The sequence below is a fragment of the Anguilla rostrata genome, chromosome 14 (genome assembly GCF_018555375.3).
Source record: "Anguilla rostrata isolate EN2019 chromosome 14, ASM1855537v3, whole genome shotgun sequence".
Classification (NCBI taxonomy): Eukaryota; Metazoa; Chordata; class Actinopteri; order Anguilliformes; family Anguillidae; genus Anguilla; species Anguilla rostrata.
This window is the reverse complement of record NC_057946.1, coordinates 7,142,690-7,170,617: the sequence shown is the minus strand read 5'-3', so window position 1 is coordinate 7,170,617 and position 27,928 is coordinate 7,142,690. Positions and strand designations below refer to the sequence as shown.

The following is a 27,928-nucleotide window of genomic DNA, read 5'->3' as shown; positions in this document are numbered from 1 at the left end:
TGTCTCCACAGCCCAGGGATGGCAGTCGGATTTGGAAGATGCACATGGTGAAGGGGCAGGACGGCCTGGGGATCCAGATTACCGGAGGTCGGGGGTCCAAGCGGTCCCCCCATGGAATCGTGGTGGCCCACGTGGAGGAGGGGGGTGCCGCCCAGAGGTAAAGCCCCAGCGTACAGTACATCCGCTGCCCTTCCCCTGTGGAGGCATGTCTGCGCCGCTTCCAGGAAGCAGAAGTTATAATCAACATTGAGCAACCCTGACACGTCACGTGCGCCCTGGGCTCATGCATATTCAGGACTCTGGTGTAGGCCTGCGCCTGGTGGACTTTAATAACCTTCAAAGCCGCATCAGTGTTTGTGCTCTTTCCATGCAGAATGGGTTAAGCTCAGCTGCCGAATAGCCCAGAGTGCAGGGTGCCAGGAAAGTGAAAGAATGAAGGGAAGACTTAACCAGCATGCCTGAGTAGTCTAAAATGTATCTCTCTTGGCTGGAAACATCCTATTATTCCATATTCATGTAGTCTCAATTATACATGCACTCATATGTTTTTGTATCTTTGCGGCAGTGCAATATCAAATTTAGATCTACTTTCTGATGCAAAAAATTACACTAGTATTGCAGGAAAAGTCAGCTAGTGAATGAATTAAATTGATAGTTGAAACATTATATCTCATTATGAATTTAAATATCACCTTTATAATTGCTATTGACAGTATAGTCATAAAGAAATGTGCCTTTTAATATTGTGTGTTATCTAATACTCTGCTGTATTGAAATTTGTGTTAATAAGCCAGGATTTGAGTTGGAAGAACCTCACTGATTTCCTAAGGCCTTCCTTATTCCCTTAAGATATTTAAGATATTATCAGCGAAACAGGTTTCACACAGCACTTTAGCATATTTAAAACCGTTATACGACAGATTTCTGATGAGCTGCAGGTTTTACTTAGGGCAGTATCAGACAGTCATGGGTTTGTGGTTGAAAGAATCCTTCACATCCTTCCTCTGTAAACATTAATATTCACAGGCAACTGTAGAACCATGGAATATACAGAGTCTGTACACATTGATAATGATTGAAACCAATTTGCTACTGTGCAAACTGATAAATATTAATCAAACAAACCCATGCCTGTGTTGGCACTCCATGCTGACTTTCCACTCTGATTCCCCAGTGTATATTATATAAGGTGTGACTTTCTGATCAATAGAATGTCTTCAGAAGAAGTAATACACTTGGCTCCAGGAGATTTGTCTGGGGAAAAACATGGCCTTTTCATTTCAGTAAGGAAAAACATGAGCTTCTGCATTTACAAAGTGTGTGTTGTTGTGGTGCATCATATCTACTTCAATCAGATTACTGCCACTCAGATAAAATGAGGCTGTGCTCTGCATGCCGTTCCTGTCGATCCGTAAGGCTGTGTGCAGTTAGCTGGAGATCATGCTGGCTCACCCCCGTGGCTGGGGACAGGATCTCAATTGCTCAAATCGATTTACACCAGAGGGATCAGAAAGAAGCCCTCATCAGGGAGTAAAAAATGCCCCGTTGAGACAAAAGGTTTCTCCTGACTTCAAAAAAGGACTATATACGGAAACTATTATCCATGCAGCCAGTCTGATATCGCACCCTTTCGCTATTCTGTGCGGAGTCACACCATAAAGATCCAAGGAGAATCTTGCACACTGCACCCTCACCCTGATGGAAGAGGATGTACAATTAACAGAAATCTTTGTTTCCTTATGTCTGAATTACCTTATGCAATTAATGAGTCATAGGTCCTATCAACTACTAGTCTTTTAGTTCACTAGATGTATTCGTCTTGTGACAAAAAAAAAAACGAATATCCTTGGCATTCCTGTTGGACCCCAAATAGCAGCTCCATCCTTGTGTTAGGTGTTCAAAGCCTTTGTGTGAAAGTTATCAGGGATCCGTCAGAAAGCTGGAAGTGTCGTGTCTCAGGGTCATGTGACATTGGGTCTGTTCGGTCTGTTTATTCAGATACGTCCCCAGCCTCTCCGTCTTGAACCCAGTCCTCAGGGCCCGGTCTCTGTCGCTCTGTGTCCACAGGGACGGCAGGCTGAAGGCCGGGGACGAGCTGCTGATGACCAACGGGCAGTCCCTGGTGGGCCTCTCGCACCAGGAAGCAGTGGCCGTCCTCCGCTCCTTCACAGGGCTGGTCCAGCTCGTTATCGCCAGCAGAGTGAGTCCATACGTGCATGACCCCTGATCTGTCCTCTGCTTATCTAAACCTTTCTTTTCATCTGACCGGTAAGACATAAACCCAGTGAGAATTCATTCTTTTCCTCCAAGGTAACATGCAGCACCGATGATAAGTGGAAGCTGGCAGCTCACTATATTCCACTGAGAGAATTACTCCCTCTGTAGATCCTCAAATGCATTTTTAATGAGGAAATTGACGTTATCAATGATATGATTTAGCCTTGCAGATGCTGCAGACTGCCAGGCCTCTTGCACACAAGAGGTAGAATGGGTTCCTATACTGGACCTGTGTGCTGTCACTACATGTGTTGCCCATGGACATTGTTTTTACCTCTCTGGGGGGAAGCCTTAGCCAGCAGCCTGGAAGATCTGAAAAATTGAAGAGAACTTAATGGGCTACAGCAAAGTGCTTTCTGACATAAAGTTAAAAATACACTGTTCCGCACACACACACACGCTCACACACTTGCGCTGGCGAATGTAACCATATACAGTACCTCCTTTTGATGCAGGAGGAGTCCAATGTTGATTTCCACAAATACCCGTCCACCAGCCTGCCGGACCTGGTGAGCACGTGCTCATCCCAGGATGCCTCTCCGTCTCTAACGGACGACAAAGAGAACGTGGAGCCCGATGGCAACGACGCGGCGACCGGTAGCCTCCCCCTGCCAAGCCTGGACACGGTGCGTTCGCAACACCTCTAATTCCGCATCTTATTCTCAGTGGTGCTCTTTCTCTCTCTCTCTCTCTCTCTCTCTCTCTCTTTCTCTGTCTCTCTCTCTCTCTCTCTCTCTTGTGTGCTCTCTCTCTCTCTCTCTCTCTCTCTCTCTATACCGAAATCTTTCCTTTTTTTCTTGTTCAGTTATCTAATCTCACTTACCAGTATCTTTGCTGCAGTACCGAAACGGGGTTGTTCATGATGTGTATGGACAGTGGCATAGATGGTTTTGGCCTTGGTGTTTCTGGTGGTAAATAGGCATTTAGTAAATGCTTACGCTTGGGCTAGTTGATTCTGCAGAATGTTTAAGTAGGACACTTCATGATGATCTTTGTCGATTCTTTTTTTAAATCTTCAGTGGCTTGGAGGTGCGATACATTGCTTGGCCTGTTGTCTGTAATGTTGAAAACACATCTTTTAAGTTGTATTACAATTCTATAAACATGACAAACAGCTAACAATGACACCAGAAATATAACATAAATTATTTAATTGAATGCGCTATTTATAAGCATTGTGACTGTGTGTTCAAAGAGGAAACAGCAAACAGCTATTCATAGTTCTGATTTAAAGATTGATGATGAATCAGCAAAGCCTGAAGATTCAGTCTGCAAATGAAAAGGAATAATGAATGCACAGTTGACTTGTGGCTGGGTCCAGGCCATTGTTGACAGCCAGTAATGAGGGCAAGGGGGAAGCGGTGCCAATTACTGCTACGTGTCTCTCTCTTTGGAGCCCTCATTAAAGAAGAGCAAAGTGGGTCAGCCCCCCACCACAGCGTTCCTCTTCTCTCAGCTAGAAACTGTGCACCGCTCCCGTGTGCTCCTTAATGACATTAGCATTCCTGCTGGCAGTTTAAGTCAGTTGGGCAATTAAATACAGCCAAAGCCCTTTTTAGAGATTCTGGATGCGTACGCTATGTTGTCATGCGTTATCACACTTTCAAAAGCTGTTGCTAGCCTTTGTCTTTCTCGTTGCGTCGAAGCACAACATACAGTGGACTCCAGTAGGCAGATGATGAGGAGGTGAGGAGGCGTGTGCTCCTGTTCATTTCCTGTTCTCTGTTGTTGGGCAGATGGGGTTCCTGCCGGAACGAGTGAAATAGGCTTGGTTTGTGTCGGAACAGAACTGGTGCCTGGCAGAATTACAGAAACCACCTCTGGTTCTGAATCGAGAGTCTCTCTGCTTCCCATTATTACAGAGGCCAGGGCACACCGCTCTCTTGTTTAGGGAGTATGGTATAATACATGCTATGCTGGGCAAGGAATGGTTTGTCACCCTTACTCAATATTTACTGAATGTGTGTTATTGTGTGTATGTAGGCTAATATTAGTGAGTATGCCTGTTCCATATAGATGCTGTTAGTACCAGGAAAAGTTGCAATTTGTTTGATTTACTTTGGCCCCATTGGAAAGACCTGTATTCTTTATTCAGTGAGCTAATTGCAGCCCTGTTGTGGAGTTGCACCATACATTTGAACAGGTTTGATACCTGCTTGTACAACTCCAGTTGCATTATTAAAAAAATACAAACCTGTAATATCTGTGAAGGGCACACAGCTGCATATCTGCACCTGAAAAGAAGAAATGTTCGATCACTGCATTAAGTATAGATAGACTGAAACCTGGTCAAGTTTGAAGTTTATGAAGTTTGCAATCCCTAACCGAACAACTAAAGAAAATCATTGGTATAGCTTTTCATTGAACTGAGAGACAACAAGCACATAACATCTCAGAATGCTCATGGTCGATATAAAAGTGCTGGGCAGACCCAGATGCCTATTATTTTGGACTCATTGGCGAGAAGAACAGATCTCAGTGACTTTGAAAGTAATAATAGAGGTGGTTCTTGGGGCATGTTTGGTGGAAGCTTCAGTGACTTAAGCTTGGTTCACACTCGGTGACTGTTCTAGTCGTTGCCGACGAAGGCAGGTCAGACCGGTCTTGATGATCGGCCTTGCTTTGCCGTTGTGATGATGTTCACACTAGGTGACTGGGAACAGTTCAAAAAGAGTTGGAGTTGTTGTTGTTGCTAAAGTGAGTACTTTCTGCCTGATTTGTTTATCTTCCTCTTGAGCTGAAATCCCATTGGCTGTGGCCAAGGTCGGTCTCGGATATCAGTCTTTCACCAACTCACACTACGCAACTCAGCCTTTGAATCAGCCAACACAATCAAACAATGTTTGAAAAAATCTCTCATGCCCTGTCTGGTCAGGGGTCGACCGGGGGTCAGGAAAATCGTGAGTCTTCAGTCCTTTCACACAAATTAGTGCCAAACATCAGCCCGACAGGTTCCAGTCGACTTGACTGCAGTCAAGTTAAAATTGGAGGAATTATCGCCAAGTCAGAGCCAAGCTTAAGACTGGTGAACTTGCTGATGTTTCTGGAGGGACAGTGGGTAAGGTCATGGTAAGATGCAGGTGTGGCTGAAAATAAATAATCCTGTAAATAATACTGTGAGGATTTTGCATTGGTTTGAAATGTAAAACAGACAAGAAACTCTGAATAAGTTGACTGCAAATATTAATCTATGACACAAGCAGTTTCATCAAGAAAACTGTTAAGAACTTTACAGAGAAGGCTACTAACTATGGTTGGAGTTTTATTTATTTTGGCAGTAACCTGCACATTACGCTGGCTAATGAGCAGATGATGACATTTCTGGATATCACATGTGAATTAGCCGCTAAATTCATGAAAAATTAGGTAGCTGGCGCTTCACACGTTGTGGGTTTTAATCATTTTGGCAGTGGCATGGAATAACCCTTTCTGCAGATAACACATTTACGACTAAAATTAACAGCAAAATATTTTTCTGACTTTGCGTCAAGGAATTTTAATTGTTATGTATTCTGCTGGTAGTTCCTTTCACACAGGGAGGCTATGAATAACTGAGCTTTGAATAACCACATATAACCATTTCAGTTTATAGTTACAATTATGGTTTTGTTTCTGAAACACAAAACGGGTGTGAACCTGTAAACTGATCACTTCCAGACATGGGAGAAATTCTTGTCGTCTTTTTGAAATTAGATCATCCTGTCTACTCATTTGAGGACCAAGTCCAGAAATTCCAGTCTCTTGAGTCTTGTGTTTGACCTTTGGCCTTCCTGTGCTACGACACTGTACTCAAGTAGCTTCTCCTGCTGATTTTGGCCTCTCGCTCTGCTCTGTGCCCCTCCAGCATTTCTCAAACCACCTCTATTGTTTGGAGCTGGTGCCCCCTGAATGACCTCTGTAGAAAACCAGACCACTAAATGTTTAGCACCGCCCCTCTGTCTGTTCTACCATTAACTTGTGCTTATTTATATCTATGTATATATATATTTTTTTACATATTTGACCTTTTCAGGAAGTTTAAATAGATGTCAGCAGTTCAAAGTGATGCCAAATGAGAATGGATACAGGAAATGTCACTGTGAGGGACTCTTCATTACCTCATCAACTTCATGAAATGTGCTGTATAAAGTTTCGTCTTTCTGTGTGTGTGTTTTTTTTTTAGAAAAACAATGAAGTAGTTCAGTTACTCATATCAGATGAAAATACTGAAGCCAATCACTGCATTGGAATTCTACAAGGAAATGTATACTGACAGAATTATGCTCATTTGTGCAAGCACAAATGTGTGCATTGTTTGAGTTCAAATATGGCAGTAGGCTCATAAGATTGTTATTCAGCATAAGGTCCCTGATATTTTTATTAGCTATGTAATTTAGTCACCGTTTCAAGCACGCAAAACTGCACATATATTGTTAAGTATTTTACTTTTGATATAACATTTTAGAAATTATTGGATTCATTTCACAATTTGAAATTTTAAAGGCATCATTTAGGGAAGCATTGTAGCCTTTGTGTAATATTACATCACATAACATTACATTAAATTTATTTGGCAGACGCTTTTATCCAAAGTGACGTACAATAAGTGCATACCGAAGGTCATTGGGACAACTACAAAACACAGGTCCGATAAGGTACAATACTTTTACGAATAGTTCCATGTTCTCTTTCTTGAACCAGTCCTGTTATCCATTGTTTATCGCACTTTTCATTTAATATTCAGTATTCTTAACAGAGATATTATCCTTTGTCCACACTTTACTGCTTTAAGTGCAAGAGATGAATGCATTTACTTGTCATTCAGGTAATTTTTCTTTAACATTCCTGAGGAGTAACCTGAATATTTGTACTTCTTTGCCTTGAAAAATGACAATAGGTGTCTGGGTATAAATTCCCCAGATGTTTCACCATTGATGTATCTGTCTTTCCAACCATATTTAGTTTCAGTTGTATTAAGAATAGGAGGGTTCCAGAGAATTTGTCTGTGGGAAGAGGCCCTGCTGATTGAGGTAACAGACCCAGTGAATTCTCAGCTGGAATATTTTTTATTAAAAATGGATAGAAGATGGATTCCACATCTGGTTCTAGCCATGTGGAGCAGAAAGAAAAGCTAACTCAGAGGCAGTTCATTGACATTTAAAAACACAAATGCAGCCTTCAAATCCACAAAATACCTGGGAAGCATTAAAAGAGACGCTGACAAATTTGAATAAAAAGGGTTGGTTGCTCACAAACACTGACCACTTTCGAAGTGTTCTCATCGAAAGAACTGTTTTTCCAGACCTCTGGATGATGTCACTGGTGAATTTGCTTTCAATGAATATCAGATGTGCATTTTATTTCTTTGTCTGCTCCATTCATAACAGCCACTACCTTTCAGGGATTTTTCATGCAGGGCAATGTAAAACTAATTCCAGAACATTTCAAAGAGTCTTTGAAACGTTTCGAAAAATGCATCACAGTCAAAAGGAATTTGATTCTTTTTTTCTTTGTGTGAATAATTAGTTTTGTTCAGAGCACAAGAAGTAGGCTATATTGCTTTGGTAAATGTGAATGTTTGGAAACAGAAACGATTAATTGGGCAAAATGATAGTTGCAGGATGAAAATGCAACTTATTTTCATGGTTTGGTTTGTGGCTGAGATTCATTTCAAGGTTTTCACGAACATTGTACAGTAAGTTGCTCTGGATGATACCACAAAGGTAGTTGTATGTGGCTAATCCATATGCCAGAGAGAATAAGGATGGTCAGTCTTTTGCAAATCATCTGTGGGCATTGATGACAGTAGTTTAACTAGAAATCATGACAAGCTACTAAAGATTCCCAGTTTCCCATATAATCTATTTGAACTGTTCCATGTATCGTGCTCGAAAGCTGCCCCAGGAAGACTAGAAAAACAGGCAAGTTTACTGTCTCACCAGTCCAAGCCACATTTCCCTCTTGGCTTGGAACTCAAAATCCTACGTGGCCTGTCAGGTCCTCTTGTTTCTAAGGAATGATTTTCCACTCAATTGTGAGGTCTTGAAATTAGCTTCTCGGGCTCTCCTACGTCATGTTCCTTAATCAAGCCTGACTGTTCTCCTGGAGATATCAGACGTGGGTCTTAAGAAATATGATATACCACAGGCTCAAAGAAGTAGCTTAATTTTTGTTCTTCTCTTGATTTCTTTCCAAATGTCCTGCTCACAGTGTCCAATTTGAGTCAGGCACTGGGAGGTCCACTGAGCTGGTGCGTGGGGAAGGTTGGGCTGATTGTCCTTTCGCTTGCAGATCAAAGATCTGGATAAACTGGGGGAGCGGGGGCGCATAGAGGGACCCAAGGGATGCTGTCGCAGCCCGACACCCATGAAATTCCGCAGTCGATCTCAAGGTCAGGCACGCACACTTCCTGAGAAATCAGGACACCTAACACTGCTGACAGACTACTGTTGATTATGAGACACAACAGAATATGGCTGACTAGAAGACACCACAGAATACTGTTGACTGAGTTTGTTAATAGGAATAAAGGTGCGTGATAAAATAATGGGTAATGGCAAACGCACACACACACACACACACACACAAACACAGCATGTGCATGTAATAAAAGAACACAATGTGACGTTCTGATCATTGCTTTGTGTCAGGTGGGGGCAGCCGTTTAGAGTCAGTCGGAGAGGACGACGAGCTGATCGTAGAGAACGGGGACTCTGGGTCTGACATGGCGGAGAAGCCAACGCGAGGCGGGCGCAAACACTCCCTGCCCCAGCAACTCGATACTGTCGGCGTCCGACAGGTCGGTTAAAAAACAATAAACAAACAAAAACAAACACACACATTACATAAAAAACACAAGCACATACAGACCTGCTCAAACATAAAACTCCATGCTACCTGTATGGCAACCCTGCCATCTATATGTAATACTGTTCCTGTTAATGGATAGCACTAGTTCTCACTAGCACCAGCAATTCCACTCATATTTTCAAATATGCATACTGCCTCTACGTATATTTAAAAAGCTAAATTAAGTTGGCAGCTCTATACTGATAAATTGGCAATGTGACCTTTCCTCAATTTTTCTGCTTAAATTCAGTGCCTCTCCCATAACTAGAGTAACCACAAACATAGAGGAGTCATAAACAGGAGGAGATTTAGCAATCGTACACTGCAACACTGAAACTATACCCTCCTGTACTGTACACATACTTTAAATGTACTTAAAACATAGATCTGTTGTAGGCCGAGGCTAGTGTGAAAATGGCAGCGCAGCTTTGGTTCAGGCTGCGGTTACTGTACCAATAGACAAATTGAATTTTGTGCTGTGTTTGATTCAGCCCGTGCTTCTCCTTCATTTACCCCACTCAGGAATATCAAATCGTGAAGAAATCAGCACGTTCTCTGAGCACTGTTCAAGTGGAGTCTCCATGGCGACTGGCCCAGCCGTCTATTATCTCCAATATAGTGCTGATGAAAGGACAGGGCAAGGTGAGAGCCTGCTACTCGCTGCGAACACTGTGAACAGGGATGCCTTGTGACGCCACGTGCAATAATGATCTAAGATGTAGACCTTTCCATTTTACATATGAAAAGGACATGCTTAAGATCTCAGCGTGTGTAATCTTTAGTTGAACGTGAATCATCTGAGCAGCTGCTTTTGTTTATTCTGTTATTTAAATGTAAAATCCTGTATTGTTTTTATTCCTGTTAGCAGTAAGTGCACCTTTATTTTGTATTTTATATTAAATGTTTTTTGTCCCACCTAAAAGTTTCCACTTTATATCATGTATTAGGATGTATGTTGTGTGATTAGTTGTTTTTGTGTGTCATGAGCTTGATTTGACTGTATTGAGAAGGGTAAGTCAGCACGCTGCAGTGTAGTCTTGTGTTGAGTGTGCTGAGTGTGTGCTGTGTGTGTCAGGGTCTGGGATTCAGCATTGTAGGGGGACAGGACTCAGCTCGTGGACGGATGGGGATTTTTGTGAAAACCATTTTCCCCAATGGAGCCGCTGCGGCAGACGGGAGGCTGAAGGAGGGTATGTCCTCACTGAGTCTCAGTTTTCTGTCTTTCACATTCATGTATTTCATGAGATGTAATGCCAAACACAGAAAATACAGGCATATACCTGGTCTATAACTGAACCTCTTCCCCTGAATAGTTGACCTTTTTCTAATTCATTGACCATTCATGTGAAGTCCATCTTATTATTATTATTATTATTATTATATTATTCTTTTTTGGGGATTGAAATTCAAACCCTTTTTGAGGCGGGTAATATAGTGCTGGAATAATATGAAACAAAATAGGATCAACAAGGAGATGTGATCTCACTTCTGAATTTGGGCTGATCCTGTGCCACCTGTCAGCAACTTAAAATGTGTGGCTTCTTTGGGAGGATGTTACCTATTATTAATCTATAAATACTTTCTGTTGACTCTGGAAATTCTGTGGGTTTAAATACAAAACGAATTTCTAAGACCTGAGCCATAATCACGCATTCACATTTAATATTCTAGAGAGCTGTGGGGTCTCTTTGGCTGTTATGAGGGTGTCCCATTGCATGCTGGAGTAATGGGATTGGGAGACTTGCCAAACTATCTGAAGCCAACTTACGTTTTCACTATGTCCTTCCCCATTAGAACTCCTGCCAGTCCTTAGGAAACGAAGCGTGAATGACCACACCCTCGTGTCGTGCCTCATTCGCTCTGACATGGTTGATCCGCCCTCGTATGTCTCTCTCTTAGGTGATGAGATCCTGGAGGTGAATGGAGAATCGTTGCAGGGCCTGACTCACCAGCAGGCGATACAGACCTTCAAGGTACCTGCTGACTAAGTCGTACTGTGTCCTTCAGCCTGTCATTCGGGGCTCTCTGTACCATACAGCAGCACGACTGGTTTGGTGTTCATTCACTGCGGCAAATTGACATTATTATTTCATTCCCCACCTTAATGCGATCAATATTATACTTTAGCCCACAACAAAGCAAATATAGAGAACCACTTGTATAGCATGTGCACATGCACATGTATTCACTTGTTAGTGTGCTCGGATGTAGCTGTGCTGCTTGTACACTTGACACTATTTTCCTCAGCACTCAGCTGGGACGTTTGCCCAGGCGTGAGAACGTGTTCCTATAATCAGTGTCGTCTTGTCCCCCCAGCAGCTGAAGAAGGGCGTGGTCACGCTGACCGTGCGCACGCGTTTGCGTAGCCCCAGTCTGACACCCTGCCCCACCCCCACCATGCTGAGCCGCTCCAGCACACCCAACTCCAACACCAGCGGGGGGACGCCTGTCCCACTGGGCTCCGAGGACGGGGACGCGACCTGCCGCAAGGGGCCTGGCCCAAAGGACTGCATCATCATGGAAGTCACACTCAACAAAGGTACTGACTGATGTCAGAAACTGTCCTCTTATAATTCACCTGTGACTCAGGGGGACGCTCATCTGATTACACCATTATGATTATGATCAATACAGTATTAATGCTTGGTAAATCAATATGTTTGTTATGCTTCCTTAAAGAAAGAGTATTGATGTTAGTCCAGTCTTAGGAAATACAAGGCAAAATCAAGGTAAAATATGACTATCTCTGTGTTTCTGTGTCAGTGCATATTGTAATGTTGGTGGATTATCCTTAACCAGGCCACCCTGGTGTCATTGTGTTACCCATTAACTAACATTTATTAAGGTCAACTGACTGCAAACTGAATATTGCCATTATTATGCCATTATTGATAATTAGTAATCATTAACTGTACAGCAGTCCTCAGTCCCGCCTTTAGACATCCACACTGATGAAAACAGTGAGTAGGAGGGTCATGCAGTGTTAAAACCTCAGAACTGTACAAGAAATAGAAAGGAAACTGCCTTCTCAAAACAGAACTTTTTTCATGGCCATAGTTTTTTCTCTGATTGGCCAATGTGACATGTCATGTGAACATGGTCATTTTGTCCCTTTTTCACAGTGTAGTTGCTGCCACTTTTTGCTGCCGCTTTTTGGCTAGCGATAATCGCTAAATTACGCTAAGTTAACCAACTTTGTTAGCTTGATAAGTTAGCTATCATTTGCAACCAACGAATATTTGGCTGACCTTAATGTAACCCTCTCAGTGTCTTCAGCCACATTTTAGTTTGATAGTTTTTGAAAAAGTGGCATTAAGCCCAACTGCAATTGACATGTTTATGTTAACATTCCTATTCTGTAAGCCAGTTTTATTATTTTATTATTTATGTCGAGTGGTTATGCCAGTCCTTTCTCGGTTATTGCTTCTCCATCTATGCCAGACTTCACTGGCTCATCTTGCCTGTTTGTTCAGATTAGAACAATCTATCCTGTCTTTCGCTTGACCTCCTGGAATGCCTTGTGTTGCATTTCAGTTTGAAAATAATTTTCAAATAGAGCTGCGTTGAACCTCCTTTGACTGTAAGTTCTCCTGTATTTCAGAGCCAGGAGTAGGCCTGGGAATTGGGGCCTGCTGTCTCACTTTGGAGAACAGTGCCCCAGGCATCTACATCCACAGCCTGGCCCCTGGCTCCGTCGCCAAAATGGACGGCAGACTCAGGTGAGAATCGACGTCTGCTACACCGCTGTTTGTCTTCTGTATCTCAGTACATTTTCAGTGTAATCATATTTAAGATATGTCCGATCTGTGTTATTTTTCATATGCAAACCCTGTTGAAAAAGTACAATATTTATATAATTTGTCATGTCAGAATAAATGAGGTGGTGAATGCAGAGAATGTCACAGTTAATGCAGCAGGAAAGGATGGCCTCAGAGATGTTACTGACAGAAATGAGACTTACGTTTGGCATGCTATTTGAAAAACAGAAATACTGACTAACTTTGAGATCGGTGTGTGTGAGTGTGTGTGTGTGTGTGTGTGTGTGTGTGCGTGCGCACGCATGCGTGAATGCGTGCCTGTCTGAATGTGTATGAACACACGCATAGGGAGTTTTCCTCACTGTTGTGTTAAAAAAAAAAAACATGACTCCTTACCAGCGTCAGAGGGAGTCATGAGCAAATGAGCCGATCTGGATATGCCTGTTTGAATCCCTGCTGCGCGTCTGTTTAATTGCAGTCGAGGGGATCAGATTCTGGAGGTGGACTCTGTGAGTCTACGCCATGCAGCCCTGAGCGAGGCCTACGCCATCCTGACCGAGTGTGGGCCCGGTCCCGTCAGCCTCATCATCAGCCGGCACCCCAACCCAAAGGTGCGGGCCTCCGGAACCTTCCGAATTTACCAATACATTCATTAATGAACATATACAACGCAAACAAATCAGTACTGTAGTTCATGAGCACAGATCGGCAGTCATAGTGGAGTCCCATGTGTCCCTCAAAAATGCAGTTTTGACAAAAATATTAGACAGTGTATCACACTGTACTTTTAGACAGCATATTTATTTATGCCGCATTACGTATCATATCTTTGCAGCATTTGAATAAAACAAAGCATTTTAACCAAACTTAGGCTAGGCCCTTGCAGTCATTCCAAACGATAGCAATAGCAATGAACATGCAATGGCAAAATATCATAATTTGTTTCAGGCCTGACAGCCATTTTCTTCAGGCAAACTCAATAACAAGTCAACACCTTCATCTATACTCCAGCTGTGCTATGGGTCATAGTCAGGGAACCTTCAATCAACCATATTAATGTGCTAATTACCTCATCACATAAATTATATAATGCCACAAAATCTAAACAGCATCCCTTTTACTTTCCTCTGCACAGACCCATCAGGGCACTAGTCCGCCTGTTTTGTTTGGGTTAAGGCAGAATGTGTCATTTCACATATGCTGTGTTCAGTAATAAATTATTTTCTTTGTGGTGTGTGGTCTGTGGGCTTAAAATGGTCTCTATATGTGTTCAAAGGCTTATGGCAGTATAAATACTTTCTTGGATGTCTTTCCTCTGTAAAATAAAACATAAATCTGTGTTTTTACTGCTTATTTCTGAAACCATAGTGTATAGTATTGTTTAACATGTTATATAATGAATATGGACCATCACTGAAATATGGTTATAAAGATTACTTGTGTTTTGTGTTGTCCTGTGACCAGACAGCTGTTACTAATAATATTCATTTACAGCACGGATGTATTACCACAGTTAAATTTAAATCCTCTCACAGTACACTTAGGAAATGAACTATATTCCCCACTTATTTGAAAGAATGTATTTCCTTTTTGGCACAAAGTTATATTTTTATTATGATTAATTTACCCCACTCCCTTAAAAAGTGTTTGTGAACTGGTTATTTAGCCTGTCTGCCTTAAACTATTTCATGAACCTTCAGCTCCTCAGAATACTTTTTAAATTAGATTCAGAAAAGAATTGTGAAGGCAATATATTGTGTGATATTAAATTACAAACCCAAATACAGCAGTTCATTATCAAAAGAAAAAACCTTTTACTGATTGGTTAATGCTGTCACCTCACTGGCATGCACTCAGAATATTATATGGGGAGTCAGAGTTGGGGCTGCCCTGCAACCAGCTGTTGTGAATACACTCCCAAGAACATCACAAAACAGATTATTCAAAAATGCATTTGTACTGGCCTCGATTTTGGTTCAGAAATATGTGCCAAATGATGCAGTGGAGAGAGGACACTCAAGGGGGAAATATAACAGCTACAAACAGACTCTTACTCAGGCTGTTGTCGCGGGTTGGAAATTGGGCTAACTCGTTAGTCAACTATGACCACAAGTCTGCAGAAAGTACAAACTAATCTGTCCCACAGGAAGTAGGGTTGGTTTGAGCCAGCAGTGGTTCCTTCAGCAAAAGTTGCATTACCTCCTCCCAGTGATGCTCCTAGCCCACAGTCTACCAGCTGTTGTCAGAGAGATACATCTCTCCAGATATTGTCGCTAGCTGTCCTGCAGTACTCTGTGGCCTTAAGTGTAGGAAAGGGTCTCTGGCCCACAGGTGAGTGTATTGGAGGTGTGCACACTGCACAGGATGCTCTGAAATTCTGAGGACATGTACTTGTGTACAAGCAAGTCTGGTGTATGTAGAAATATTGAGGGTGAGCGTAATTAAATGTCTTGTTCTTTCTGCAAAGCAACTAAAATCCAGAGTAACATGCACACTTGGAATAATTCAAGAAATACGCCTTAATCATTCCAAAGAAATTGCTTTGCAAACGCAGTTGACAAATACGTACATTGTAAACATCCTAGAAATGTCTCTCAAGCTGTTCTTTGTAAATAATTTCTTAGCCTTTGTGGTGAATAGAAGCATAATTTGCATGAATTGAAGACAAAGCAAAAGCTTTCTATTTTGAGTAAGTGAGTAATTCAGTAGGATCTCTGTAAGAAATGTTATTATGGACACCGTGTGAAGAGTCTCTGGTGATGCTTTTTCATTGATGTGTAGTGTTTGTGCAATCAGCTATGAAGAGGTTCTTTTTCATCTTTCTGGTCAAGATATTAGTGTTCTCTATCTACATATTTAACCTGTGCTCATCTTTTCAGAGCATAGTTACATGCATCAATTAACAATAAACACAAATGTGCAGTTACACTATCAAGTAATGATTGGGAATACAGGATAATAGTAAATGTACACCACGTTTATCTTGTGTTATATTTCCCTCTCATGTTTCTCTGGCCATCCTCCAGGTTTCTGAACAAGAGATGGATGAAGCCATCACTCGCACCACACAGAGAGAGAGCCTAAATAAGGACAGCCACTCATCTCACACATTGGGTATGTGATCGGCTGAGAACCTGAGAGCAACACAACAAAGAAGGGAATGGAATGAAATATCTTCTTTGCATTCTGAATGAATGAACATTCATACTGTATGCACCATGTTTTTGCTGTATGTGTGCCTGTATCCGTGTGTGCAGTGATCACAGATGCTGTTTTTCTACCATAGCTTTGCTGGATTAAAGTTTAACAGCAGTCTAACTGTGAGTCTGCCCTTCTTGGCCAGGGTTACCCTCGAAGACCCCCTCACCAGTCATCAGAGCCAGGCAGAGCGATGGGACCTCCTCTCTCAGCTGGACCATGAGGAGATTCCTGGAGCCAGCCAGCAGGGTAACAGGGAGCTTTATCATGAAATACATGCCTCTTACAATATTATATTTCTCAGTACTAGCTTTGGCATAACTGCTGCTTCTGGGTGTGTAGTTTTATTCTTAATTGCTTAAAAATATTTTTAGAGGAATTAAGAGTTTATTTTTTAAAAGCTACATCTCTGCTGCATAAGGGCTGTCAATCTTCAAAAATAGATTGAGTACCAACTGTATTTAGTTTTCTTCAACTTTAAGTGAAAAAATTACCATTTGTCAATATTACTAACATTGGATTCATTTAGTTTGAGTGACTATTGGTGTTCTGATATACTTGGGATACTAGAACCTGTCCAGAAATGATGACCTGCTGTGAATGACTTCCTCAGTATCAGATTACCTGTTTGTTCTCAAGTTTACCGTCATCTTTCTCTGTCTCTACAGCAAGGATCTCTGAGCTCTGAGGCAGAGCTCTCTCAGTACTTCTCACAGGATGTCCCCAGCCAGACCTCTCTCTCTGAGACTATGGTGACGAGCTCCAGCAGCGACATCCTGCACCGCGTCAAGAGCTGCACTGCCTCAATCGAGGGTAATGGAACATTGCCCCATGATGCAGGTACAAACTTTTACCATCTTTTTATCCCCTATGTATATTTGTCTCCTAGTTTGCAACTCCAAATGATATAGGCAGATCCAGCCTGACCCAGGGAGTGACATAAGTGACCCCCAAATCAAATGTTGCTTAGGGCCTCTCAAAGGCTAAAGCTGGCAATGCAATCTGGCAATCTGGAAATTTGTTTATGGCTAACCTTTTTGTGGGGTTGTTCATCATAATTGGCATTGATGTAGTCAGAATTCAGTTATGAGCCATAGACCATGAAATATTCTGTTAAATTGCACTGCACACTGCACTGTTAAATATTCTTTTTTTTCATTTCCCAATCCGTGAGCATTCTAGTTTATTGAATCAAGTTTTTGTAGGTAGATTTCTATGCAGCAAGAATGTGTTACTCTTTCATGAATACTTTTGAAAACTTCTTTCATAAATACTTGTGGAATCTTGTTCATTTTGTCTTATGAGGCTGTGATCTTGATGATGAAGTATTGGCAGCTGTCGTTTCTCTTCCAGCAGCACTGAAGGATGTGGCCTGTGGAGCCGCAGATGGCAGTGGCAGGGCCTCGAGCCCAGCTGCCCCGCAGGCAGACGCATCCCACCGGGGCAGCGCGAGTGGCAGCCCCGGCTCCGTCCGCAGCCCCCTGCTGCGCCAGCGCCGCATCGTCTGCTCTGAAGGCGAGGGCAGCGACTCGGACGAGGACGTGCGGCAGGCCAGGGACGACACGGCGGCCTGGGGCAGGGCGGGGCACAGGAGGATTCTCCCGGAAGACCCCGCCGTGGCCGTCGGCGTGTCTGCTGGGGAGCCAGGGGGGAGTCACGACGGGCGCGAGCTACAACGGAGCGTCGGCGACAACGCAGCCGCAGTGCTGGCCCAGCCCCCCCCACCAGGGGCGGAGTCCCCCTTCATGCCCATCCGCAGCCTGGAGCAGGAGGAGGGAGGGGCGGCCGCTAACCTGGGGGTGAAGAAAGACCCCCAGCGAGAGGCCGAGTCCAAGCGCTCGCCTAAACTGGAGCACAAGGCGGTGACGCGGGTCAAGAGCATGATGAGCATCGAGTGCCCCGGCCAGCCACATCGCCCCAAGGGGGAGGAGCCGCCCCCACAGCCTGCCCAGAGTGGGGCGCGGCCCCCGGCTCGCCCGCAGCCCCACTGCAAGAGGGCGGAGTCCAGCGAGCTGGCCGGGGTGTGCACCATCGAGACCGTGCTCTTACAGAGGAGCGGCTCAGAGTCCTTTGGCCTGGACCTGGAGATAAATTCTTCCCCTCTGAAAGTGCTGATCACTGGTTTACGACCTGGAGGGGCAGCAGAGAGAGTATGCCATTCTGCTAATCTTCAGCTAGCAGTGCACGTTAAACATCACCAAACACTCCGGGCTGTGAAGAAAGTGCATGTTAAGATAACGAGTTAATGAAAAATATTAGAAATGTGTGATTGTATACTTTTTTTGGTTAGTCACATGAGCTTCGTTATACTTCCCCATTGTGTTTGATTGCTATAAAGAACTAGTGTCAAAGTCTGAGATTCCTCTCGCACTTCCTGTGGTATTTTGATAACATACAGTCGCTGTAGACTTTACCCTCACATGAAGGGAGGATCATTCATCGGTGCTGTTCCCCTTTTTATGACCACATTCCAGGAATCCAAGGGCAAGCTGTGTGTCGGTGATGAAGTTGTGGCCATCGGAGACATTCTGGTTTGTGCTTCTTCCTATCAGGAGATCTGCGATCTGATGCACAACCTTCCAGTAACCCTCACCTTAGAGGTTAAAAAGCCAGTATCAGGTGAGTGCAGCTCCTGTTTCTCTCGTGGTTGGATGATGTTTCTCTTTAAAAGCATTTTAATGGACCTGGGTATTATTGATTTTATAGTGTATTGTACCATTTTTGAGAACTCTTTAGCTGATTTTCTTTCATATTATTAAACATTCAGTTGAAACACTTGCTATAAATACAGCATATACCAAAAATAAATTGAAAGTCCATTTATTGCTTATTGAGTAAAGATGGTTTGAATGGCCTGTTCTCATCAGTATGTGTTTGCATTGGTTTAGAAAATAAACCATTACAAGTAAAGAAATTCCACTGCACGTATCAGTGCAGTAATACTCATTGCTGTATGTATTCATTTGGACAACACAGACATGTCACTTTAGAACTTTACTTTGAGTTAATTATTCATGCAGTAACTTACAGCATTAATGACTACCTGAATAATAAGTTCCTCTTGCATTTTCTTGATACTGTTCAGTATGTTCTGATGCAAATGAGTCACATGTCTGATGAACTCACATTTTGGACATCCAGTATGACCTTGGTTTAGTTAGGGGCCATGCACAACAGTGTCCAAAACCTACTACTGTAAGCGAAAGACTGAGATATGTATGCTTCCATGTTTCTATATGTACCATAGAAAAATACTGAATGAACTAAAACAAAAACCATACCTATCTTGTGACAAAGTTCAAAACCCCATAATAAACAAGGTTAGAGAGATGTTAAATATTTAACTACAGCCTGTGCCGCCTGAATTTTTTTCTGGCTTAGAAGATGGCTGGAGAAAATAGGGTGATCATTAACAGTAATGATCACACATGTTCCCTTTTTTCCGATTTCATTTAAATTGGTGTTATTGAATGTATAAACTGTACATCCAGCAAGGCTGCATGAACCTTAAAATTGTATTCCAGTAGATAATGGTGCATGCAATGACCCCTCTTATTGGTTAGATATTTAATTAAATTGCAGGAAAGTTTACTGTGCCTTGCTGTCATCAGTGAGAATAGGTTACAGAATTTAGCTTTTACAGTGTTAGATTTACCTCTGTGGTGCCCCATTCAGCTCCAGCTGGACCTGCAAACACACGCACAACTCCCCTTACCACATTTTATGTATTTATTTTCAAAAACACATTTTTGTAGACCTGAGCTCATCGCGATGGCAAACATTAATATCATATTTTTTGTGACAACTGCACATTTCTGTCACAGTCATGTACTTAAAGCCGGTTTGGATTGAATAGCTCAGCCTCTCTTTCTCTACACTGCACACTGCACAATAATGCAGGAGCTCAGCTGGTTTCTCCATGCTGACACTCCTCTTCTCCTTCTCTAAGGGAGCTGTAAGCAGCCTGGCATGTGTGCTAATGGTGACTGTTCTTTTATGGGTTTCCATTGATTCAGTAGATTAGTAGAGTTGTTTCCTCCACTTTCCTTTGCAGTCATTCACCGGCACCTTGTAATAATACAGACTTTAACTTTCAGAAAGACACCCTTTTTAATTGATCATTTAAGCTGGAAACACTTTCTATTAAGTGAATCATCCTAATGATGCTAATTAAATATGATAACCTGCTTCTCCTCAGTTCTTAAGTAGCTTCACTTGAAAATTCCTGTCTTATTAGCCTTATGTCTGTGCTTATTTAAATCTTGAAGGACTCTAGCTTCTCTAACTGAAGGAGGTCATGGAATTGGATGATTCAGCAAGTACTTTAAAGATCATAAGTAGTTCACTTATTAAGTATTTTCCTTGCTGAACTACATTTGGCTGACAGTCAGGTTTGAACGTTTTGCATTGGTCCTATTTTTTTTTGGCGTAGATTTTTTAAATAACAAAATAATGTGTGGCAAAATAGCATATAAACAATCTGCCAATTTAGTAAAAAAAAGTTTTTTATTATTCTTTTTATTAACTTACTAATTATTATTACCCTAATCTGTATATATATCAACAGAAATATTTTTAAAAATATGTATGTTTTAGGTCTGTGGTTTAGATTATGCACAGAACCGCATGCATAGAACTAAGTGAGAATTGCACAGGGAATTTAGATTAAATTTACAAGATGGCCTGATTATGTCAGATTGTACCTTTTTTCATAATATGTTAGGTTAAACATTACCCTTTGCTGCCTGTAACTGAAGGTTACTTTTGGAAGATACAACTTAATATTTGTAATGTTGTCAAATGGACAACATTTTTGTGGATATTATTCTTAAACATTTAGGCCTGTGAAATATGTGTAAAACGACTGTCTTAAGGCAAACACTGCATAGAGATAGTCACTCTACCTCGGGAATTCTGTGCATTCTATTCTATGCATCATCAGCAGTCAGATTTTACACTAAAGACTGAGGACAAACTGGAGAGAAGATATTAAATGGCTAGCAACCATACCTTGATTTACAATGTTCGTAAATGACTACATCAGATCGTTTGTATAAAAAACATTGAAAATCTTAGCAATGAGTCGATTCAGTTCACTGAGTTTTAATTTGAGGAACTTATTACTGTTTAGCCACCTGCCACATAGCAGACAATGTCAGTACAATGTCGTAGTACTCCAGCAGGCAAGCTTATCTGCTGCCATGGTCTTTGGACAGCTTGTTACAATAGATTATGTATATGCCTGAAAGTTTTTTTTAAATCACTTTCGGTTACTTATTTATTCTGTAACTTGCACTTGGTACTTGCAGTTAGGAGGGGCATTCAGCCAATGTGCAAATTGACTTGAAGTCAACTTTTAATTACAGGTTTAAAGGTGGTTTAATGTTCTGCTATTACTTGCATGTATTTTTATATTTAATGCTAAAAATGTCTGGCAACAAGGTTTTAAATCTCGATTTGAAATTCAGAACCAAAATATATTTGGACAACATATTTTGTCACTTACAGATACATTTTACAAGTTCTAGTTTGTTGAATGAATGCACATTTTTTAGTATTACTGAAAAAAAAAAGATTTAAACAACACCATATGATAAGTCTACTGCCTTTGTGTTTTGTGTTATAAGGCATACATTTTACACGCACACACAAACACACATAAGATACACAACATATAATATATCACGGATCACCCAATATGGATGTAAATACCCTCAAATTAAACTGACAGTCTGCACTTTAACCTTCTATTCATTATTCATTCAAATAAAATTGTGTCACTGTCCCAAAATCCTTGCATTAAAATGTATATTAAACTTACATGCACAACAGCTCCTTATGTTTTATAACTGTGCTTCTTGTCCCTCAGCTGTAGATCGACTGTCTTGTCTCATCCTGTCATCGGATAATGAAGATCATTTACAGACGGATTGCTCCACATCTGCTTTGGATGGGAGCACTGAAGGTCTGAAGGAGGGGTCTTTACATTTTGAAGGTTCCACGTTGAATTCAGAGGCCTTGGCGGACAATTCAAAACAGCCTGATAAAACAAACAATAAGAGTGACTTGCCAGTCACGAATATTGATGATTTCATAACAGAGCTAAGTTCCCCTGATGAACTTTTAAACAATTGTGTGACCACAACTGCCAGTCTGGATTTACACAGTAGTGACAATACCTCTTGTGAAGCGGACAGCATTGTCCTGAAGGAAAACAAATGTGAATCCACTGAATCTCGACCCCAACAATGCCTGGATTTCTCAGTTTTGAATACAGGAAGTAAAAGCCAGCTAGTCCCTGTCAGTAAAGCATTTCTTAACAGTTACTCCAGGAACTTCAGCAATTTGAGTGGGGAGAAGGCTCCACATTCAAACAGGGGATCTGAAGGAAAAAAGGGCATGTACAGTATGGCAGATGACAGTGAGTCAGAAAGCGACTCTACTCCTGAGAATGCTGACCAGGCACACAGAGCACAGTGCCCTGATCAGCCTCAGAGTCGTGATCAGCAGGTGATGGATTCTGATGATGAGCAGGTGGAGATTTGTTACGGTGAAAACAGCTGCAGCAAGGCTGAGGATTCCAAGGTCACAGAGGGGTTGTGTACTTCACCATCCAAACAAGGGAAAGAAGCTCTCTCGTTTGATGCAGGTGAGGAAAAGCCCTCCATTTCTCTACAGAAATCAGTGTGTTCAAACCCGACTTCCCCTTCTCACATGAAAGCAGAGCATAATGCAAACTCTGGTGAATACCTGGAGCATCAGTTCCAGCCAGTTGGAGCCTGTGCCAAGAAAGACAGCACCGCTATCACCAATCAGTCACATTCTATTATGAAGCCAACATGTTTACAGCAGGGCACAGCACCTGTCCCAGTAAGGAAAGTTGAGTCCTCTGTCACGCAATTTAGCGGTCACACTATGTCAAGAACGCAGAATGGAACAGGGAAGTTTCCAGTGCACACATCACTGACTTCAAATAAATCTCTTAATCCACAGTCATTGTGTAATTCAGGTTCAGGAGAGGCAAGTGGCTCCCTTAATCCTGGCAAGCACAGTGGGAGAGCATTGGCCGCATTGACAATAAAAGACAGGGAGAGGGACAGGGCACAGACCTCTCTCGAAACAAGGACTGCGCTGTCTCAAACACAAAGTAATACCACCAGCCACTGTTCAAAGACCCTGGGGAGGAAATCTCAGAATGATAGCCTCAGTTCATCCCAGTCAAGCAGTAGGCTCAAACTTGACAAAACGTCTCGAATGAGTTCGGCCCCCAAGCTCAAGGGCCTCAGCATCAAAAGCAGGACTAAGGACCAGCACATTGTGAAACCATCAGGGGCCGAAAGTCCAACTCAGAGAAAGGCCTCTCCTTCCCCAGTGCAATCTCCCAAACTCCAATCCAAGAGGGGGCCATCAGCGTGCAGCATAAAATCAAGCAAACAGTTGGAGAAAAACGGCACCGTTTCACCAAAAAGCACTGCCCATAGACAAGAAAAGAATATGTCTACTCAGGTTTCCCCGTTGGCAGGATCCGCAGATTCTCAGGTGAATGAATTGCACTCCAGGCCACTTGCAGATAAGAGCAGGGACTCTGCAGCTGATGGGCGAAAGGACTCAGCCTCAGCCCAAGAGGACCGGGGCTCTCAAAGGTTTTCAAATTGCAAGGAGCAGACTGAAAGTAGAGCCACTCAGCGGACTTTCGTTGAGGTGCGGCTGTCTTCATCCTCGTCCTGCTCACCTTCTTCTATAATGTCCACTCCCACTCTGGAGAGGAAGGGGTCTCTGGAGAAAAATGTCAACCCTGATAGTTCAGACCCCAATCCAGGACAAACAGCACTTTCAACGCAGAAGAGCCTCAGTAGAACTACGGATTTGTCATGTTCAACTGCCACAACACACCAAAGTGAGGGGAAACCGCCCAGTCCTCCAGGCAGCAGAAAACTGTTTAATACTGCCCCAAATGATGTGACATCAGATGCACCTTGTTCAGCGAGAGAACAGCAGGTCTGCAGAGATGACTGCCGATCAGGCAACGTCATTGGACAAGTCTCCAAAAATGAGATGGATGAAAAATCTAAAGCCAGCAGATCCAAATCACTGCATGTGAGATCAGAGAGACGAAGTTGCTCCACAGAAGCCAGCTTGTCTTCGGGCCACAACCCCTTGACCGTCCAGCAGAGAATCAAGTCTTTTGAAAACCTGTCTGGCCCCGACAGGCCTGCTATGGCCTGCATTGATGTGCAGTCTTACGCTCTCCCAAGCAAACCCCCTCTGAGCAGGAGGTCACCTGGCCACACTGGGCCAGGATGCCCCCAGTCCACTGAGTGCCCTTCCTTGACAAGCAGTTTAAGTTCCTGTGCTGACAAAGGTCCTGAGGTTCCATCAGAGCCTGTTCATCACCCATCTACTGTGACTTTCTCAAACCTTGATGTGCCAAATCAGGACAGCGACGGCGAGTCCCTCCAAGAAGTAAAGGCTATGGGAGGTGCTTCACCCGCAGTACGGACCAGGAGCTCCCGGACCCATTCTGGCCTGGCCCGCTCCAAGTTGAGAGAGCTGAGGGCGCTGAGTATGCCTGACCTTGACAAACTTTGCACTGATAATTTTGCCAGCAGTACAGGCGAGGGTCAATCCAGGAGGACCACGGCGCCTCCGTCGGAGGCCTACAGTGGGACCGATCTCACCAAGGTGAACAAGAGTGGGACGTCCTGCAGAAGCATTGGGAGACATGGAGACCAGACCAATGGGACACAATCTGCAGATGCCAGCTGGTCCATCAGGTGAGTTGGGCAGATGTTGAGACTAATTCATTTCTATCTCACTTAGACATGTGCCTTTTTATCAAAAGTAATCTATTTTTATCAGCTATGTTTATGTGCTGAACGGCTATTTTGGAGTTATAGTATGTTGCAATTAAACACTATTGACTAATAGTGTTAGTGAGTTTAACAAATGATTACAGAGTTGATTATAAAACTTTAAAAAATAAATTTTCTGTTCAAACTGTAAAAACTACACCTTGGAATGTTTTGGTAAATTAAATCATGGAAAAATCCAGTGAGTTTAAAGGTGAGTATTGGGAATAACAGTGGATTTGCCTGCTTCAGACAACCTACACAACAAGCATAAACACACAAGAGGAATTTAACAACGGGAAGTCACTTCCTGTATGTGTATTTATGACAGCGGTTTCTATAGATTTGTGAGTAGTGCATTAATCTATGATTAATGACTGCTCAGAATTAGATCATTATAAATTCTATAAAATATGTGTATTTTGATATACAATTTTCATACCAAATAATAGTATACTGACAAAAACTGTATCATTGCAAAATGGTGTACATTACGTTTCAAGACATTGCTTAACATGCTGCAAAAAGTATTTTTTTTACATGATTTTAAATTTAGTTGTTTTTTTCTCCTAAGCATTTTTGTGTATAACCTTAGCAGTATTGAATTTAAATTTTAAATTGAAACCCATATTCTTGTCTCTTGTGTGCTCGGTTGGTAGTTTGGGTGAGCTGGCCATCTCCCCCCTCCATCAGAATAAGTTGCAGAGAGTTCTTACCTCCTTGACGGAGAATACAGATGTGCTGTGCTTGATTCAGGAAGTCAAGGCTCTTGCCAAGGTAATGCGATCGCATCGCTATGCCAACTTCTACAGAGTTATATGACTGTGGTGCAGTAATTCATGCTATTCTGCACACATAATGCTCATGTGCGTTTAAAACTTGGTGTATACACACACACACATATATATATATATGTGTGTGTGTGTGTGTGTGTGTGTGTGTGTGTATGCGTGTGTGTGTGTGTGTGTGTGTGTGTGTGTGTGTATGTGCACACACCCAGGCTGAGTTCGATCTTCAGCCATGCTTAAACAGTATACCTTTCTGTAGTTCTCTTTTTTTTTTTTTTTACTGCTAATGGTGAATGACGGGTGATATTTAAGAGGTATGATCCCTGAAATAAAGAAGAAGGTCATTTGAAACCCTTTTTTTTCTTCTCTTGCAAAATCTGTATCTTGAATCTAGTGAAAAATGTCCTATTGCCATTGGTGAAGTTGTGAAAAATAATATTTTCTTTTTGTCTGGACAACTTTTCTATATCAGACCACCCAAGTATCAGAAGATATTTACTTTGTGGTTCTAACCAAAGAGGAAGGTTCCGGTCTTGGATTCAGTATTGCAGGAGGAGTTGACTTGGAGCAGAGATCCGTCACGGTATGTAAAGTATGTTTGTTTTCCTTGAGTGTGTGCGTTGTGTAAATTCTGCTGCCTTGCCGTGTGTTCAGATGAAAGTATACATTTTTCCATGCCTTATTATAACTTTCTTTCTGGATTTGGAAATGTACTTCTGTCATTAAATAATCTGAAATTAAATGTGACCATTGATGTTAAGCTAGATAAGAAAACAAGCAAACAAGCAAATAAATAAATAAATGAATGAATGAATAAATAATATGTTCACAAATTGATTCATTATTATCAATTGATGAATTAATGATGTACTTGTAGTACACCCTCTGAAAATACATGCTTTGTCTCCCCTTTGTGTTAGACAGGCGAACTGCAACCAGTGTGATCTATAAGGTGTTCTACAGTGAACATATCATTTATTATTACCTCAACACTTTTAGGCAGATCTCTGCACTTTTCTGTTTGTATTTTAAAATGTCAAGGCAGTTTGTTCCTGACATAAAGTAATGACAGATTTGTTCTCACACAAGTGTAGCTAACTGCACCACCTGTGACAATATATTGCATCACAGGTTGCTTTCTACCAGAGTAGCTCAATATGAGGTGATGAGGTTTTATTGTTCCTTGTGTTGTCTTGTTATCACCTTCTACAGTTGTGTAGTTTGGTTACAATTTTGAGAGTAATACATTATGACAACTGTGATTGAAGTACGGAATTAAGTGGAAATCTTGATATACATGTGTAGTGAAAATATTGCATTTACCCATACATGTACAAGATTTAGCAGGATTAACAGAACAAATACCTGTTCTTTACAATGGCCAGGTCCACAGGGTATTTTCCAGAGGGGTTGCTGGTGTGGAAGGTACCATTCAGCGAGGAGATGGCATCATCTCTCTCAATGGCACTGTGCTTGGAGGGACAACACACGCCGAAGCTCTGTCCTGCCTTCACCAGGCCCGGCTGCCCAAACAGGCCCTGGTCGTCATCAGAAAGGGAAAGGACAGTGAGCTCCCCTCACCCAGACCGGAAGTGTCCTTTGGAACGGGAATACGGACTCAGTGTCCCAGAGACATTGTTGTGGAAACAGGAGCAGGTGGGGGACAGAAAGAGTGCTGCAAGTGGAGCTGGGGAATGTGTTCAGTGCATGTGAATATGAATCATATCCAAATTATTAAAACAGCAGGCGGAGAGTATAATGCTTTTTGACACACCCCTTTTTGTCATAATGTGCCCACGTTCTGTGTCAGTACATAGTTTCATTAGTAAATGTTGCCCTTGAATGTTGTATTAATGTCTGTGTGTGTGTGTGTGTGTGTGTGTGTGTGCGTATGTGTGCGCGTACGTGTGTGTGCGGCTGGTGCATATCAGTGTGCTGATTTCCTGATGTCTGTGAGGCTCATGTTGAGTTGCCCTGTGTCACAGCTGTGGAGGTGGGGCCAGATGGTGTCCTCAGTGTGGAGCTTCAGAAGACTTCTGCAGGCCTGGGGTTCAGCTTGGAGGGGGGGAAAGCCTCTGCCCATGGAGACAGACCCCTCAACATCAAGCGCATATTCAGAGGTAATTCGCCCACGCCGTCTTCAAACAGCAGCTCAGAGAACTCAGTAGATGTAACCCACCCCTCAGGTGCATCTTGCATAACTTTTCAGGTCTTTTTAATGTTTTGTTCT

At 42.4% G+C, this 27,928-nt stretch overlaps 1 protein-coding gene across 4 annotated transcripts in view; it reads left to right on the top strand.

The window, feature by feature from the left end:
* The window catches only part of LOC135240176 (PDZ domain-containing protein 2-like), a 55,317-nt gene that overhangs the window by 25,119 nt on the left and 2,270 nt on the right, over positions 1-27,928 (top strand). For 2 of the 4 annotated variants that reach the window (XM_064309536.1, XM_064309539.1), the window contains exons 4-24: positions 12-157; positions 2,068-2,200; positions 2,733-2,903; positions 8,548-8,647; positions 8,907-9,055; positions 9,628-9,747; positions 10,181-10,295; positions 11,005-11,078; positions 11,422-11,644; positions 12,707-12,824; positions 13,342-13,474; positions 15,890-15,977; positions 16,207-16,310; positions 16,730-16,901; positions 17,415-18,211; positions 18,536-18,680; positions 21,931-24,835; positions 25,570-25,687; positions 26,171-26,281; positions 27,084-27,354; positions 27,684-27,818. In XM_064309536.1, the coding sequence (XP_064165606.1) occupies positions 12-157; positions 2,068-2,200; positions 2,733-2,903; positions 8,548-8,647; positions 8,907-9,055; positions 9,628-9,747; positions 10,181-10,295; positions 11,005-11,078; positions 11,422-11,644; positions 12,707-12,824; positions 13,342-13,474; positions 15,890-15,977; positions 16,207-16,310; positions 16,730-16,901; positions 17,415-18,211; positions 18,536-18,680; positions 21,931-24,835; positions 25,570-25,687; positions 26,171-26,281; positions 27,084-27,354; positions 27,684-27,818 (6,328 nt within the window). The remainder of the gene's footprint in view (positions 1-11; positions 158-2,067; positions 2,201-2,732; positions 2,904-8,547; positions 8,648-8,906; positions 9,056-9,627; positions 9,748-10,180; positions 10,296-11,004; positions 11,079-11,421; positions 11,645-12,706; positions 12,825-13,341; positions 13,475-15,889; positions 15,978-16,206; positions 16,311-16,729; positions 16,902-17,414; positions 18,212-18,535; positions 18,681-21,930; positions 24,836-25,569; positions 25,688-26,170; positions 26,282-27,083; positions 27,355-27,683; positions 27,819-27,928) is intronic. The other 2 variants (XM_064309538.1, XM_064309537.1) reach the window with 2 other exon arrangements.